General features: G+C 40.1%; 1 protein-coding gene across 2 annotated transcripts; it reads left to right on the top strand.

The window, feature by feature from the left end:
* Positions 1–3,114: 3,114 nt before the first annotated feature.
* On the top strand, positions 3,115–15,454 carry LOC131220163 (vacuolar protein sorting-associated protein 32 homolog 2-like). 2 transcript variants are annotated; one of them, XM_058215134.1, is made up of 7 exons: positions 3,115–3,375; positions 10,628–10,727; positions 12,759–12,844; positions 13,253–13,344; positions 13,992–14,106; positions 14,192–14,390; positions 15,272–15,454. In XM_058215134.1, the coding sequence occupies exons 1-6, from the start codon at positions 3,304–3,306 to the stop codon at positions 14,384–14,386; spliced, it is 660 nt and encodes a 219-aa protein (XP_058071117.1). In that variant the 5' UTR covers positions 3,115–3,303; the 3' UTR covers positions 14,387–14,390; positions 15,272–15,454. The 2 variants fall into 2 exon arrangements, with proteins under 2 accessions (XP_058071117.1, XP_058071113.1); XM_058215130.1 differs by having other exon boundaries at positions 3,116–3,375; positions 15,263–15,454.
* Positions 15,455–18,181: the final 2,727 nt, after the last annotated feature.

Raw genomic sequence — 18,181 nt, forward strand, 5'->3', positions numbered from 1 at the left:
ATACATGCTCCGTTAAAAGTGTCCAATTAGTGGGGCCCACTATAGAAACACATGGGTGGCGCTAGTCGGTAGACATCTTAATTGTCTCTCCACCCTACAAATTGTGAGACAGAGACACTTTTTGTGGTGAAAAGATCGCATACCTAATATGTAGGATGCAACAAATCAAGGATCCAGATTTGGAAGATATTGATTGTCATTTTAACATTCTGTAGTGAAAAGCATATGCCTATTCAACGTGGGATGCAACAAATAAAGGGTCCGAAATCTAGATTAGTGAAGGAGACAGAGCCCAATTGGAACCATTGAAAACTCATGCAATTTAGAGGTGGCAATGGTCCGGTTGGAGTCTAGTCCAGGCCAGGCCTGGCTCAACACTTAAAGACCCAAGACCCATGACCAGCGTAGGCCTCTAGCATTACAGGCCCAGGCCCATGGTTAGGCTGGGGCTGTCCGTAAAATTGATAAAATCCCTATTTTACTAAGTGAGCATTCCTAATCAATCTATCAGGTGGGTCACACATGCACTAAGAAAAAGACTTTTTAGATGAAAAAAACAGACGCATAACCAGGATTAGAATGGCATATTTGTAGGATATAACACATGTAATTGTAAATCCGGCTGGGCTGGGCTGAAGTGGGTTAAAACAACTTGACCCAAAGCTCCACCCGAAGAATGATTAGGCCATGCATGTGAGGATCAGAGCCCAGTCCAAAGCCAAATCAGGCAAGTCAGCTGGCCCATTGCCACTGTTACTTGCAATATCAAGGGTGGGTGAGTCACATACCTTATAATTCAGCTCGGAGAGCAAGGCGAGGTACACTTGCTGGCATGAGCTGGTGGGGTGCATTTGCTATGTTAGAATATGGACCAGGAAAATACTTTCACAATCTAGGTACTCTTTTTCAGTGTGCATCTTTGCAATGTTCCTCTTCTTAACCGTTGATAGTGTGGGCCATAGAACAAAGATTCATTGCGACATAATCATCCATTCATCCATTGTTGGGTACATCACAAAAGAAACCTATTCCACAATAGATCCAGTTGTCAAAATTCATGAAAAACCCACGCTGTGGATTGCATCTTATAGAACTCCTCTTCCGGACAACCTCTCCATCTCAAACTCTAATCAATACGGTGCGCTCATTGTACCGAGAGCGGATTGGGTGAGACCCTAGCCTCACCCAAGATGTTGCGGCCTTACTGTGGGGTTACCATGGGACCCTCCTTCATGTATGTATTGTGTATCAACGTAGTCTATCTATTTTCCTAGATTATTTTAAGATATTATCCCAAAAATGAAGTAGATCAGATTATCAGGTGGACTATACCATAAAAAACAAAGCTTATTAACTGCCCTACCATTAAAAACTTTTTAAGGCGCACCTTAATGTTTTCGTAAGGTCAAGTAAGCATAGATAAAGGGAAAAAACAAATATCTAATTGATTAAAAACCTTTGTGGGCCATTAATGGTCAACAATCATTGTTTCTCACAGTATGGTCCACCTAATAATTGGATCTACTTCATTTGTTGGATAAACAGATGGGCAGTGTTGATACATGATACATGCATCAAGGTGTTGATATATATATATATATATATATATATATATATATATATATATATATATATATATATCTCGTAATATGGAAAAACGGATGGACAATGTCGATAGATAATACATGCAAGGTGGGCCCCACGTAACTCCATAGTAAGGGTCGCGCCATCTTGGGTGAGGCATGGTCTCACCTAATCCATCTCCACTGTACTTAAGTACAAGGAGAAAAAGTCTATGAAATCTCAACTTGCGTTAATCATTGTTGCACCTGCATGGTAACCCACTTTCCTTAGGAAACGGATTGGCTACTCCCCAGCCACCAGCCAGTGGCTGGTGGTCGGTGCTCTATGGGCTCCACCATGATGTATGTGTTACATCCATTCCATCCATCTATTTTTATACATTATTTCATGGCATGAGACCAAAAACGAGATATATATCAATCTCAAGTGGACCACATCACAGCAAACAGTGTTGAATGAATGTCAATCATTAAAAAATTTCGGGGGCCATAAAAGTTTTGGATCAAGATGATATTTGTAGTTTCCCTTCATCTGGTTTTGTATGACCTAATTAACAGATTGGATGTCAAATAAACAGTGCAGTGGGCCTTAGGATGATTTTAACGGTGGCTATCTAATCACTACTGTTTTCCTATGGTGTGGTCCACCTGAGATTTATATCACTCTAATTTTTGATATTTAAACTAAAATGATCTGTAAAACTGGATGAACGGAATGGATGAAACACATACATCATATTGGGGCCCAAAGAGCACCGGCCATCAGCCACTGGGTTGGTGGCAGGGGGAGTAGCCAATTTCCTGCGAGCCTACCTGCGGACGGGGATTACCTGCGAAAGCCTTTCGCAGGAAGTTCCTGCTCTGGGAACTTAGGTGGGGCCCGAGGTGATGTTTTTGAGAAATCCACTCCATTCCTCCGTTTTGTAAGCTCATTTTAGACATTCGGCCAAAAATGATCCGGATCCAATAATCAGGTGGGCCAAAAACGTGAGTATTGAACGTCAACAGTTGAAATATTCGTGTGGCCACGGAAGCCTTGAATCAGGATAATATTTGTGTTTTCATTTCATCCCAATATTAATGACGTTATAAACAGTATAGATGGCATATAAACAACACCGTTGATGCTAGGAACGTTCAACGGCAGGAATTTCCCTACACACATTTTTCTTTAGTGCGGCCCGTTTGAGTCTTTTACCCTGTTCAATTTTGGTCTTAAGTCCTAAAATGATCTCAAAAAACGGATGGACGGAGTGGATTTTTCACAAACATCACGGTAGGCCCCACCTAAGTTTCCACCACAGGAACTTCCTGCGAAAGGCTTTCGCAGGATTGCGTCCTACCCCCGCCAGTCTCCAGCTGGGAACGGGCAGCAGCTTTAAGTAGCTACAGTGATGTATGTTCTCATCCACACGGTTTTCTTCTTTTCGTATTCCTACGAGGAACCGCCAAATTCCCTCATTCCACCTTCAAAATCCAATTCCTTTTAATACGATTTCTTCGATCCGATTCATCAGGGAAAAAAACAAAACCCAGCGCAATTGATTTTAATTCCAAGTTACGTTTCTTCGTTCCCTCTCATCTTTCTTTCTCAATTGTTATTTTCGTTCTCCTGGACGGATAGCTTGGAGAATCCCCTGCAATTCTCCCATCTGGGTTTAGGGATTTGAAATCTTTTCCTTCTTATCCAGGGCGGGGGATCTTAGCGGAGGAGGAAACCATGTTTACGAGGATCTTCTGCAAACCTAAGCAGGAAACCAATCCCCTGGCAACTCTCGACAAGCTTACTGAGGTATTCCGAGGCTAACTTCCTAGTTATTTCATGATTCCTTTGTTTGATGGCCTGGTTTTTAATGGGTTTGCCATTCTTGTTGCTTTTGATCCTTTCATATGGTTGGTTTTGTTAATTGGTCGACTAGATGCGATTCCAGTTAGAATTTGAAATTACGCATGTAATTGAGTTATGGTTACGTCTTTTTGGTGGAAAGACCGGGCATTAAAAGATCCGCCATTATATCGACCAGGTTTTTGATATTTTATTGCAATGGAGTCAGATGCAGTGTTTGGCTTCCCTGATGATTTTATCACGATCGCCACATACTGTTTGGAGCATGCTGCACATCCAAATAGGACCCTACTGTGTTTCTAGATTTTGGGTTCCGGTTCTGATATCTCAGCCGTTGCATCTTTCATGAATTGTGGTACTTTAACATACTCTAGATCAAGTTACCTTTCTAAGTAGAGAAACAAGAGTGATTCATGTATAAATGTGTGTGCTATGTGTTTTTATGTGTCTGTGCCTGCATGCTCTTGGATGTCACTCTTGCTATGTTGAATGTTTTGTGTCTGTGCCTGGCCAGTCACATGTGTGTGGGTGATGCATTTATCAAAAGATGGAGATCAAACATCTTCAGCTTTTTTTATCTATGGCTTTTGAAACAACTGGAGTTTGCTTGTTTTACATCCTTAGTTTATGAATTGAAGATTGATATTCTGGGATATTGTTTTTGAGGAAACATACAATGTTTGATAAATCGTTTGCTCGGCTCAAAAACTATAAATGGAAGGTTGGCATCTGAAGTGATACATATTGTTTGTATGGTGAACCTTGTGGTGGATAGGACTTGGGAGATACCTCAAATTCTCCCGCACAATTACCGTCCAATTGGATCCGTTAAATGCGAACCAATGGTTATGAATTGTAATTGTTCATTTTCATTAGATGGCTAGGATCATTTCATAGGGAGATATTGGGGCATGGCCCATCCCATGATGTGACTCACCAGATCAGTGGCTTAACTTACTAAAAGTTGATGCCACTTGTACCACGGCTAGTTTAAGGCTGTGAGCAGAAAATTTGTATTGATTTTAAATGATTGGCCAAATTATTGTAATTCCTAGTCTACGTTAGCATTTCTTTTCTTTTCTTTTTTAAAGATAGGATTGTTAAGAGGTCTACGAGTCCTTCGGACATTGTACAATGCTTTTAAGGCTCTAGTCAGGTTCTATAAGGCAGAAAAAATGTGTATAAAATATTCAAAACTCAGAAAGTGGTAATAGTATTAAAAATAAAAATTTTAAAAAAGAAAGAAAGAAAGAGGTAATGGTAGAAAAAAAAATTGCAAACTTTTTTTACACACTCACTCCACAGTGGGATTTCACCACAATGGGTACTGGAACACATGACCTCGTGTTAAAACTCCTGTGAGTCTACCACCTAGGAAACATAATGTGCTTGGCATGTAGCATGAATCAGTCAAACAGCTATTAAATATAATTGGTTGATTTGTGATGAAATGTAGTGAACTACTGGTGCCAATAGGAAAATGCAATAAATGAATAAATTTAATAAATAAAAGAAAAGACACGGAGTCTCTAACTACTAAGACTGCTATGTCTTAGCCTCTTAGACAATGCCGAAAGGCCTAAATGGTCAGTTCCAAAGGCCAGGGAAAAAACCAAGTACAGTTAAAATAAGTAAAGAGCATGTCCCAAATGTCAAACTGACCAATGCCAAAGTTCCAAATCATGCCAGTTTGGTATAAGACATAACCATTAAAGTCAATATCCAAAAGCTTATCGTGGAGTGATATTATATTTGCAATTGCATGGAAAGAGGGACCGTCCCATTCAGAAACTTTGGGATTCCTTAGCTTCTCCAGGTTAGCCTCTCTTTGGGGCAATGACTAGATCTCTCCTTGTTTGAATTAGAGCAAATGTATGGGAAAAAAAAATATCTTTGAAAATGTTACAATTTTCTCACTATCTAGAAGCTAAAGAATTATTTACTTCCAAGTAATGATTGGTATGAGACAGTGTGGAGGATATTTCAATTTAATTTCTTTTATTTCAGAAAGTATTGGTTCTTTGGGTTGATGCTTAGGCCATTAGGGGCATTTTGCATGAAGAAATTGCCCTCAGCCCTTTCATAAGTTCAGGAGGAGCAAAATCAAGTTTTTTTACTCTGTGGACTTGGATTTCTACCTTTTGGAGGAGGAGATAAAGTGGAGACAGAAGTACAGGGCTATGTGACTAAAAAGGGTGATAAAATATCAAACATTTTCATGGTATTGCTACTTGGAGATTGAGATCACATAGAATTCTGAGTCTTGAGGTAAATGGCAATAACGTCATAAGCATGCATGAGAATCTGATGAGGTATTCTGTCAATATCTGTTAATGATGGTACAACTGGCCTACACAAAAACTCCATAATTTGCAGTTTATATCAGTGATGAAGAATCTGATGTTTTAGAGTTCACTTTTGGTGAACAAGCGGTCAAAGCAGTGGTGAATTGAGCTGGGTGGAGATAAAGCCCTGGGGTCGGACAGATTTCCAAGGACCTTCCAACTATTATAGGAGGAGTTGGCTAATATGGCCTCATGTCTTTCTGATTTTTAGCCAATAAGTCTGCTAGGAGGGCATAAGAAATAATGGCAAAGGTACTGTTCCCCAGATCACGGAAGTTGTTGTTGTTGTTATCTCTTTGCCCCAAGGTGCTTCCATTATGAGGAGACAAACATGGGATGGTACTTCAATTGCTTGTATGTGTTTCAACTCTCGTCGTAGGCTGGGCAGGTGGGCAAGGTCTACCTTTAAAAAGCTTATGATCTTGTGGATTTGGACATGCCGAGATGTATAAGTTTCAGGGTTAGAGGGAAAGAATGGATGAAGGAATGCATTTCATTGGTGCGGATCTTGGCTGTTGATCAATTGCTCCCCAAAATGCTTCTTTACTACCATGTGGTGCTCATTAAGGCAAACTTGTCTCTGTATCCATTTCTTATAGTATCAGGAGCTTTAAGCTATATGTTAGCCAAAGCCACAGAAGGTCTCCTTAGCCAATTCAAAGGTGAAGAGTCTGCAACCATCCTCCAGTTTGCTAAGAATCCCACGTTAATATGTATGCAAATAGGGAGTGGGTACAGAATTTGGAAATGATTCTAACATGGTGTTTTGAAACACAATCTGTGTCGAGACTTGAGGGTGCTTAGGCTACAGCCTAGGGGATTCAATTTGTCAGCAGAATCGATGCATTAGTATCTCAGTACTTGTGCTGACTAAATCGATCATTATACAGACCTGTGCATCCTCACCAATAGTAGTCACAAGATTCTTCAACATCAGTCGGTTCGGACCTCCACTTAGCTGAAAGACCTACACCCCACCCCAAGCCTGTTTTCCCAGCTGTCAGTTTTCATGGTACCTCAATGATTTTTCTGTGGGTGTTCTAAGAGGGTTCATTCTATGCTTTGCTTAGCAGTTCTAGTTATTAGACCAGGATGCTTGTCATGTACTCCACTGGTCGAGGAAGTTACAAAGATCTCGTCTACCTAGCCAATCAATTTAGGTGGCTATGTTAGAGCACGGGTCCCTGCCATTTTTTGAGATCCCCAACTAAGACGTGGCAGCTCCACATTCGTCCGAGCAGGCAAGTTGGGCTGATTGAGCAATTTTTGATTTCCTAAGGTGAGGCTGTTCCTGAATTGTTCCAGCTCATAGCAGCCTGCCTATTGACATGGGATGTTTCAATTCATAAAACTTTAGGTGACCTCCCCTACTGAGCACCTAATATCAAGAACCTTAAGCGGTTCAATGCCTCTAGAAACCCCTGAGAGGTGAGGACTATTCATGAGAACAGGCTTGTAGCTTCCTTTTAGCTCATCTATCTCCATCTGTTTTCTCCTCAGTTTTAATCATCTTGATGACATGTTTCAACCTGCGTGCTGCCAGTAGTAGTAACCTTTTTGCTTTTAGCTTCTTTTTCTTCTTCTTCTTCTTCTTCTTCTTCCTCTTCTTCTTTTTAATAATTCTGTTTGAATTTGCAAGAGTGAGCCCTGTCCTTCTGAACATCTTGGTTTAGCATGATGGTGGTTGGAGGATTTGGGTACTTTCATGGTCTAATTTTTCTATGCTAGCCTCCCTTGCAAGGTTGCAGTCAATATGATGCTCCTACTGTGCATGTCTGGTCCTTTCATTGGCTCCTCATCTAATGGCATTTTCCTCGTTGGTGGGGTTGGATGAAGTGCCAAATGTAGTTGTGACTTGTGAGGCTTTGGAAACTATAAAGATTTGGGATTTGGAATCCAAGAGGTCACATTTTAGGGAATGTTAGCATTATTGTCATTCTTTGGTTGATTTGGACATATAAATGCTAGAACCTGTGATAAGGAGGTGGTGACGGTTTTTTGGTGCATTTGTAGTGGAATCATCACTGCCCTTGTCTTGAAGTCCAAGATGTGCATCAGGCAGATTTGATGTGAGGTTGGGTGGCAAGATGGAAGTAGCTCTGACAACAGGATCTTTATATTGAATCCTGCACTTCATGGGATTTTGAAGGTTAAATTTTGGTTGTTCTTATGACAACTCAGGTTTGGCAGGAATTGGAGGCATCATCATGGTTGAGATGAGGGAGATGAGAAAATTTTGCTCAAGCCTGATTGCAAATTGTACTTCAAACAAGTAGACGTCAGGGCATTGTGGATGGGTGTGAGAACTTGTTCTAGCTAAATTGGCGATGCAGTTTCGCTGAAGAAAGGGAGGAAGTGCACGAATTTAGGATACCCAGAGGAGAGATGACATCAGAAATTTGATGGCATGGTCCTTTCGTTTCATAAATATGGTTTTGTGCATGGTTTGGGAAGCCTTTGTGGACTTCCTATTTGTCCCGCATGGACCCACTCATATCTTTTCTCATTGATGTTTCACGCATCCTTCATTTGTTTCCCTTAGTTTTTTGTTATAAAGGCTAGGATTAGTTTAATCTAAGGGTCAAGATTTAGTTTAGGTTTGAGGGTTATTAGTAGAGAAAATTTTATCTCTATATTCATAAGGTAAATATTGGAGAATATGATTGGTGTTTTCTGGGATTTCTTTGTTTATAACAGAAAAGGCGGGCTACATTTGGGTATTTGGAAGTGTGTTTGAACCCTAGTTCTTCTTTGGGTTGAGCCCACCGCTTAGCAGAAACAATAGAGCCCACCGCTTGTATAAAGATAACCTGCCCGTTTCCGCACTTTCAATGGGATTATGTGATCAAGATTGCCTAAGATATTGGAAAATCAATTATTGTACATATAGAAATAACATATATGATATATCTGTCTTTGGCACATACCTAGCCTATCTTTTGCCCTTAGACATAATCATGAACTAATATATTCATCTCAGCCTGGTAGCGATGTGCCAGCCAATCACAAGCCTTGGTAAGTGATGGTAGGAAGTAGGCAGCTGATCATTTATTTCTTTACCAACCAATAATGGAAGGTGACCGTAGGACAAGGTTATGATGTTGATGATTTTCTTGTGCTTCTGAACTCCTTCGTCGAGTTTCTTCTGTAGAGAGATATCAGTCATGGGATCATTTACCTAGTCAACCATGTACTCAAAATATCCAAGGAGAGAAATTTGTTAGAATAGATTTAAGAGGTCTCTCCCAACTTATATTTGTGGTTTAGAAGCAAGAGCAGCAAAAAAGGCCAATGACAATAAGAACAAGAAATAATTTTTTTTTTTAAAGTCCCACTTGCCTAAATTATAGTTGCACGAAGCATGAATCAAAAATGGCAACAGATTCCAATGCGGAAGTGGGGAAGCATTTGTTTCAGCTAGCAAGTATCGAAGCAGGTGCAGGAGAGTGAGTTTGAAGCATGTGCTGAGGTGAGAGGGCACTTGGGTGGAAGGTCTTCCAATGAAGTCCTAGATACAAGATGTTTACACCTGTTGTGAGGCATGCATCTTGGCCATATTAGGCTTATTCTACCTTGGTGAGGAAAGGATATTTATTCATCAGTGAGGCAGCATTGACGAGACAATTGAAAGAATCAGAAAGGTGATGCCTAGTTGTTGTATCCTTATTTTCCTCACTTATTTTATGGTCACTTTTTTTGTACTAAATGGCATCTGAGTGATAAAAAAAAGTTATTTCTTTTGAAAGCCTGTTGTGTTAAACTTCAAACAAGCCAAGTTCTTGCATTTTGATATAAATTGAGTGTGTTGTGGCTGGTTTATGGAACAGCTATATGGTTCTGATAGAGTTAGGGTATTTTAGTCATTATACGTTGTCTATTAAAGTAGGTGGTTAGTATCAGAATTAATGAATGTTTAGGATTAGATCCAGGTTTCTTTTGCTTTGGGAAAAAAATAAATATTCATCTAAAAATGTCTTTAAGGGTCTGTTTGGGTTTGTGGAAAGGAAAGGAAAGGTAAACACTGCTAGCCATGAAACTTACTTTTCGTTGTTTGTGAGACATTCCCCACTTCCACTTTTTGTTGGAAAATCAATAATTTTATTTTCCCACCTTCACCTCTAAGAAATACGTCTTACCATGATGGAAGGAAAATGCGTTTCTCAAGCATTAAACCCACATGTGCCACCATACATCCTCTACCACCTCACATGAGCCACCGTCCATCTTTTGCTGTGCCCTTCATGTGCCATTGCCCATCTTTCCTTGCACCCAGCATATGCAAAACGTCCCACATGTTCCAATGTGCCACATATACTATCAGATCCATCTTCAATCAATCCATATGCTAATGTGCTGATGTGCACACACATATGACATCTAGCTTTAAGTGCGCACACACGTCAAATGTGCCAATGTGTCACTCACATGTGCCACGTCTACCACTATTCAGCTTCAATGCTCCACATGTGCTACATATGCCAAATGTGCCACCTTCCATCTTCAAGCATGCACATGTCCCACGCGTTAATATAGCACATTCCAGTAACTACAAGGAATTTTTTTTCCCAAATAACAAAATTTGGAATCATGCTCATATTTTCTAAGAAATCTTGTTGAAAAACAAACAGGGAAAATAATTTTTCCCTTCCCACAATTTCCTGGAAATGTGGTTTCCCAAGAAACATTATTTTCATTTCCTATGCTTTGTATGCACCAAACAGGCCTTTGGCCTTACAGAAGAGTTCAGTTTTGTTCCCCGTCTGCGATGCTTGTTGAGCTTCATGATATTACAGTTGCTATTTTATAAATTTCCATTGGATTATCTTCAACACATTGCTATGTAAATTATGCAGACACTTGAAGTGCTAGAGAAAAGGGAGAAAGTCCTTTTAAAGAAGGCTGCTACAGAGGTCGAAAAGGCCAAGGAGTTTACTAGAGCAAAGAACAAAAGAGGTATGCTTTACAGCTATTCCTGCAAAGCCTGTCCTTTGTTGTTCTGACAATACCATTGCTTTTCAACAAGTCTTTGTATTCTCTTTACCAATGTTTCAAAAAGCTGCCCCAGATCATACCATTTTTTTGTAGTTCCATCGAACTGCCAGTCTGACTGGGTTGTACTACCATTCCAAACCAGTACATATGCATTAGTACAATGGATAAAATGCAAGAGAACAATTAGTGGATGATACCTTTCACGCTTGAAGGGACATCATGGCTTCTAGTTTTACTGCTGTAATCATGTAAATGATAGTTCTCCAGACCTGGGTTTCAAGTGAACCAGACCTTGTTTGTGTCTGGTTTCAGTCCAACCTTGTCTAACCTTCTCGTCCTCTACTATTATTTTATCTAGGATGACCTTCTTTCTTTTACCTCTTGGTCGCAGTTCAGCCTTTCATTCTTTCCATTGGGTTGTAGAGTCCATAGGATCTTTATTCCAATGTCCATAGAAATGGGGTTGTTTTGGAGTAGGAAAAGACGGAGACTGACTCGATGAGATGAAAAGAAAAAATCCATTAAGTGGTTAAATTTTCTAATAACAAGGTCTACTTGCTAAGTGACAAAAAGCAATGAAGTAAAAGGGTTGTAGTGGTTGGACCTTTTGCAATAAATGCTTCTATCACAATATATGTTGTATCCAACTTCCAAATAGCCCTAATATGACTTGAAAATCTAGCATATCTGCAGATTGAATATTGTAATGGCTGTTCGTGTTACAAACCTCGTCTTTGTGTAAATGCACTGTTCACATCTCTTGTTGTTCGTGTGACATTTTCGAGCTACTATCATCAATTGCTACCTACTTTGCTCATGGTAAGTGTGTGCATTACAGAGCTACTATATGACAATATATCCATCAAGTTGGGTTAATACAAAGATACCTGACAACTCTTAATTGGTTGTATTGATCTTAATACCCCATATCTATACTACTTGGTAAGTGACTTGGCACCACAGGGTTTTCCCTTTTTGATGAATACTTGGAGCTTAACCTTAGAACCATTGTTTAAGGGTCCCATGAAGTTTGTTTTTGACATTTCACATATGTTTTGCCAAAATAAGATTCCTAATGGAGGACTTCATCTCTGTGTAGCCCTAAATGCTCTCGATGCATCTTATATCACTGATTGTAAAAGGAAGAAGCCAATCTTGAGGCTGTGCAAGCCCATTGGTTTGTAGGGCAATGTTCTTAAGACTGAACCCACAGTTTCAGCTTTGAGAATGAGAAGATTGATGGACTCATGCCTCTTTTGTCTTCTTGATCCTCATGTATAGGTTCGGTCACTTCTGTTTCTCAGTGGATGAGTAAAGTTTAATGCTCCAGATATAGTGGGATGTGATGCTCAAATTGGATCTAAAATGAAGAATTTATACATCTCATTTAAAAAGTACCATCTCTAGCATCATCTTGCATCGAGAAGCTGGCTGTGGTGTATTTTGGCTCTGAGGTGTGACACCTTTCTGTTATTTTTGTCCCTAAGGTTTGGTGATGTGGACCCATAGATACAAAATTCTCCACTTTTTTTTTGCTAAAACATTGTGAATTATATGAGAATTTTCAGGAAAAATGGCATTTTTACTCTAAATATTCGTGAGTTGTTCAAAATATTTACGTTTGGTGACTGAGAGTTGGGAGGTGGCCCCAAACCAAATATGAAAGCACAAATTGTGTCATTATATTGGGATTTGTGGTTGTTTGTCCTCCTGCATTGCCAGTATTAACCATCCATTAGAATTCAGACCTAGAAAATTTAGTTATGCAAACTGTAATGTGGAAAGTATCTGAAACTTCCAAGTGAATCCATTGTGCTCCATTTGCTTATGATGCCATCCGAGCAAGTTTTATGTTCAGTTGTCTTGGGGTTGTTTTGACAGTTGTGTTGCCTTCTCTCACATTCATTAAAGAAATGCACTGCAGTGATAGGGTGTGAACTGTGGAATATCATATATTTATGTAAGAATGTGTAATTTGATTCTTCTATCTAGCTGCCATACAATGTCTGAAGAGGAAGAGGATTTATGAACAACAAGTTGAGCAAGTTGGAAATTTCCAGCTGCGGATTCATGATCAGGTACGCTTGCAATTTTAGAATTTTAATTGATGATGTGTTTCCAATTTCTTTTGGCAAATTACAACTGTATTCAATTTCTTGTGGGACCTTACCTGGATTCAATAATTTTAAAAAATAATAATAAAAAAAATAAAAATTACTAAATAGCTTTTATTAATGCATCAAAAAGGCGAACAAATCCATCTAGGCAATTGTTCCCTATGGAAAGATTAGATCTACAGGCCCCTTTCTTCACAATAGGGTCACCGTACAATTTGCTTCTCTTGGAACACAACTGGAGCTAATAGATAAAAAATGAAAATGCATTCTAATCTCATTTAAAAGCTAGAGCCCAAGGAGGAGAGAGCTTTTCTGATGCGTCCAGTCCTATGCAGAGTCCCTTCAATGTCTTTCTGGTTGTGATTTCAGATGATAATGCTTGAAGGTGCAAAAGCTACGACGGAGACTGTTGATGCACTAAGAACCGGAGCAGCTGCAATGAAAGCTATGCAGAAAGTCACGTGAGTAGCTTCATTCTTTCTTTATCTTCAATGATTAATAAATATGCATTTGGACATTCTTAGTTTTCCCAGATTCAGATTTACAAGGAATCCCTGATTCCGATAAAGGTGAAGCGTGTTGCCTGCAGACCCTTTTAAAGTTTGAACAGACCCTTCAAACCAATAAAGAAAAGTTATGTTTTTAAACATCTGAAGTTTTCTGATTTAGAATGTTGGCCATATATCTGTACGCATTGAAAGTAAACAGCGGTTGCCTTCCAAAATGAGGGATTTAAATGGCAACCAGGTAATCATGATTTACAAACATCTGGTGCAAGGTTCTTCAAATGTTTCCCCAATGCAATGCAGCACCTCAAGATTGGACATGGCAGCACTTTGCACACATTCAAATTCCGATACGTAGTTCTAGTGAAAAATTTCTCCTCTTCCAATGCAAAATCGTGATACACGAACATCCAGTCCAGGATTCTTCAACCATTTCCCCATTGCATTTGAAATCACTTTCTTATGGCCTGATGGTGTTTTGAGATGACAGCACTTTGCACACATGTGAATTCCAATTCTTAGTTTTAAATGAAAATTTTCTCTCTACTCGTATATTGCAAAAACTGGTTTCAATAATTCCATAATGGTGTTTTATTTTACAGAAACATTGATGATGTGGACAAGACAATGGATGAGATCAATGAGCAGACTGAGAACATGAAACAGATTCAGGAAGCACTGTCTACTCCTATTGGCACAGCAGCTGATTTTGATGAAGTATGTTCATCCTCGCATAAATCTTCATTTGCCCATTTACTTTTTCTAGCTGGAGATTCTGAATATAATCTTTTCACCATGTTAGGATGAACTGGAGGCGGAGCTCGAGGAATTGGAGGGAGCTGAGTTGGAGGAACAGCTTCTTCAGCCTGCCACAACTGCCCCCGCCGCTCCAGTGCAACATGTTCCAGCAGGCAGGCAACCAGCTCGCCCTACCCCTCGGAAGAATACTGCTGAGGAAGATGAGCTTGCAGCATTACAGGCAGAGATGGCTCTTTGATTAGGTCTGTTCCGGTTCTTCTCCTTCGTCGTCTTCTTCTTGGGGTCTTTAATACTCTTGTGGTAGCCATTAAAGGGGGGAAAAAACTGTAAATGAGGGTGGCAGAATGTTCAGTCCAAGAGTTTCCATTTTACCCTTGGGTTTTCATCTATACAAGTGGTGCCATGGTTCAGTAATTCAAGCCATTGATATTATGTGCCCCTGCTCTGGATGACCCAAGGGGAGTAGGGCCACATAATATCAATGGTCCCTATTTAGCCAAGAAAAGGTCAATGATTCAACAGCTAGGATCTTCCAATTTGGGAATTCTTTAGTACATGGGTCGTGCATAGGGATGCAACTCAGGAGGGTTGGCCTGAGCCTAACCTGACCTCACCCAACCTGCAACACCCAAATACTTGTGATTATTCCCAACCCAACCCAAGTTTGCTCAACCTGAACCCCACCCGATTTTAAATATGGGTGGCGTTTTTCAACTGGAACCTAACACCATTTTAATTATGGGTGCTGTTTTTCAATCTGAACCCGACCCGAGGACCTTGACAACGTGACCTGACCCAAGGACCTTGACAACATGACCAGACCTGACTCGAACTCAGGTTGGGTCAATGGGGTTCGGGTTTACAAGAACCCTAGGTGCAGCCCTAGCCATGCACAGTGGGATCCATGCCAGTAGTTTGGATAATGGATTCATGGGAACCACTTGTACAAGGTAGTAACTGGAAACCTAGTGCACTGTAGTAAATCTGACACTGAGATTTGTATAATATCAATCCCAAACAATGATAGACTTGAACAAGCAAAGCACCAATACAAGGGATTGTATCATGTTTTTTCCTGGTCGCAATAAATCAAGGCATGGTTATATTGCTGTAGTTTGTGCAGGTGTTCTCAGATCTACAGAGTAGGAGAAACCATGTAAAGATTGGTTGTGTACTGCATCATGGAGGTGATTCCTTAGCAGCAACGACTCCAAAGCAAATATACATATTCGTTTCTTGGCGTGTCCAACTCTGCTAAAGATCTTATAATGGAAGCATAAGGGAAACAGCCTTGCCTTTTTTCAAATTCATATTTATACTGAGGTTCAAGTCATCTGCTGGTTTTGTGAGCACCTTTCACGTCCGTGCCTAATATAGGCTGGCGATGGCTGGGTTCAGATCAGGTCATTGTCATCTGGACTCTGACCTATTTATTGAGCAGGCCAGAATATTAGGCCCGAGCCTGACCTATGAGCTGAGATGAGATGAGACACCCTAGCCTGATTGAACCACCCTTTTCTACAATAGCAGGCCTTGATCTGACCTAACAACCCACTTGTAAAAGAATTGCATTGATGGGTCGGGCAAGTTGGACCATGCTCATTGAAAGCCTGACCCAGGTTACTTCAAGGGCCACACTTTTCTGACCCTGAGCCTGACCCAAAATCAAATAAACTCAACTGTTGCCCTTTTTCAAGTGGGTTGGGTTGGTCGGCCTGCGGGTTGGCCAAACCCATTGGCAGCCCAAAATGTCATCTCTCAGCCTAATTTCGTTGGACAAGAGATTGGTTGTATTTACTGTTTGGTCCTAAGGGTAAGTCAAGCTAATAAATTAAGAAATTTCCTGGCAATTTCAATTATATTACCCATTACCCTTTTGTTTTAGGCCGTCATTGGACAGCCATCAACCCAGTGGCCTCTTGAATCAGCACATCTGATCTCACCCCTTGTATTTGGCTCAACAACCGCTTCCTTCTCATCTATTCAGTTGATACCCACCAATTGCATGACAATCTTGTTGTCCCGCAGGCTATGCCATTGATTTGCCAGTTTTCTTACTAATTGCGACCCATCAGTGACTCTTTCAATATGCATGTGTAGCCCACTGGTTTTAAAAAGTTTGATCGTCAAAACAGCTGATTTTTGGTGTATGGCCTTATTCATTGTTCAACGGTTATGATCTCGTCCCTGTATGCTTCCGAAGGCACTAAAAGCATAGTTGCCTGCGGGGGGCCCATTGTAGGACAAGCAATCACATCACCGTTGAGAAGATGATCTCGACCTAACTATGACTAATCAAGATAGCAAAAGGACCTAAATCAGTTTGAGCTCAAGCCGGGCTAGCCGTACCCACTTTCCCCTCTAACCCCAATCCAACCCACTTGTTTTTGGTTTTGGGCCCACCTAACTATCGGATAGGTGTCTGCCAAGAATTGCCTTGATCAGATGATCACACATATCCAATCAAGGTAATGTAAAATAGAGTGTGAGATGATGTTTAATCTTATCATGGATTTTGGTGGTATGGAATTGTATTGATCAAATGTAAATTTCATCCAACATTTGGAAATGATAGGAAGGACTTGATTAATCCGGGTATCATATCATCCAGTCCCACATGGAGATATGGTGGGATTTCTAGTGGATTTTGAAATTCACTACATCTATGGGCCTCAAGTTGATGCATGTGCTGCACATACATGCTCTTTACATGTGACAATCGAGTTGCATATGCATACAGGTGATTGGTATCATTTGTGAAATCCGGTCCGTTGATTATAATTACATTGTCCACCAGATTATAATTACATTGTCCACCAAATGCAGGTTTCACTTGATGTAGTCGAATTTGATCCCAAATGTAGGGTTGGATGGCCAAAATACCTTGGTATTTCCAAATATAATCATTGTGCTATCATGGTGTTGATTCTACCTAATGCAATTTTATACCATTTAATCCTGCCTTCCAAACAGGCCCTTGAAAGCAAGACATGCATAGTGGTTATGTTGAATGAGAAGTCCATCTATGATAGGCCCACTATCTGGGCCCATCCTGATTTTTACAGCCCAGTAAACTCATCAGGCCAGGTATGGGCTGTTGTATGCCAACAAATACAATGGCCATCAGGATCCTTAGCCCACTAGCTAATTAGGGCCTGCACCTGGGTATTTTGATCATGGGACATGCTAGATTTGGGCTGGAGCAGCCCATTACTTGTAGTTCCATTTTCAATAGAATAGGGTACCTCCCTGGGCCATGGGCGGGCACTAAGAATTTGGACACCTTGTATAAAAACTTAGTCAATATAAACCGTCCAAATCATAGTTCCCTAATTTAGATAAATCATTAAAAAAATTAATGTTATTTGGTGCTCCATCTGATCGATTGGTGGACAATTAAACTGATGGCTGTAACAAAAACGATATCAATTAGTCAGATTTTTGGACCGTTCATTCCATCAAACTATGAGGTAATGACCTATCCATGTATTTCCACAAATTGGATGGTTTGAATGGACTCAACTTACGCCACAAGTACAATTTTTCAGTGCTTGCCAATCAAGCACAGTACGCTGCAAGAGTATCTCTATCTCTAATCTCTACTGGGCAAATGGACAATTTTGACAATCCAATTACTTTTAAGAGAGGTGGCCTAAGAGATTTTATAAGATATTGATGAGATTTTTAAAATAGCAAAGAAGTATTTATGGAATTGTGAAATTTTTATTGCTCATCAACAAACGGCTTGAATTTATTCACTCACTCCTGGCATTTCCTATCATTTGTTTTTTCTCTTACCTCGCATGATCTCTCCTGATTTTCCTCTCACCTTTTCTCCACATGCATTGCATGTACCACTTCCTCTTAAGTATATGATTTTCCTCTAACCTTTTCTGGACGTGCATTGGATGAACCACTTCCTAAGTGTAGATAATGCCAATAGCTTTGGACATTTTGTCCTCGCAAATAGTCTTCCTAGCATTAGTTAGGAGGTACTTTTGTCATAAAAATGTAGCTTCTTTGCAAGCAATTG

Source organism: Magnolia sinica, chromosome 1, assembly GCF_029962835.1.
Source record: "Magnolia sinica isolate HGM2019 chromosome 1, MsV1, whole genome shotgun sequence".
Classification (NCBI taxonomy): domain Eukaryota; kingdom Viridiplantae; phylum Streptophyta; class Magnoliopsida; order Magnoliales; family Magnoliaceae; genus Magnolia; species Magnolia sinica.

Bases quoted from the DNA above. Each gene is read 5' to 3' on its own strand.
- LOC131220163 (XM_058215134.1), top strand. From the start codon at position 3,304: ATGTTTACGAGGATCTTCTGCAAACCTAAGCAGGAAACCAATCCCCTG. The intron at 13,345-13,991 runs GTGAGTAGCTTC...TTTATTTTACAG, and splicing joins AAAGCTATGCAGAAAGTCAC to AAACATTGATGATGTGGACA. The intron at 14,107-14,191 runs GTATGTTCATCC...TCACCATGTTAG, and splicing joins CAGCAGCTGATTTTGATGAA to GATGAACTGGAGGCGGAGCT.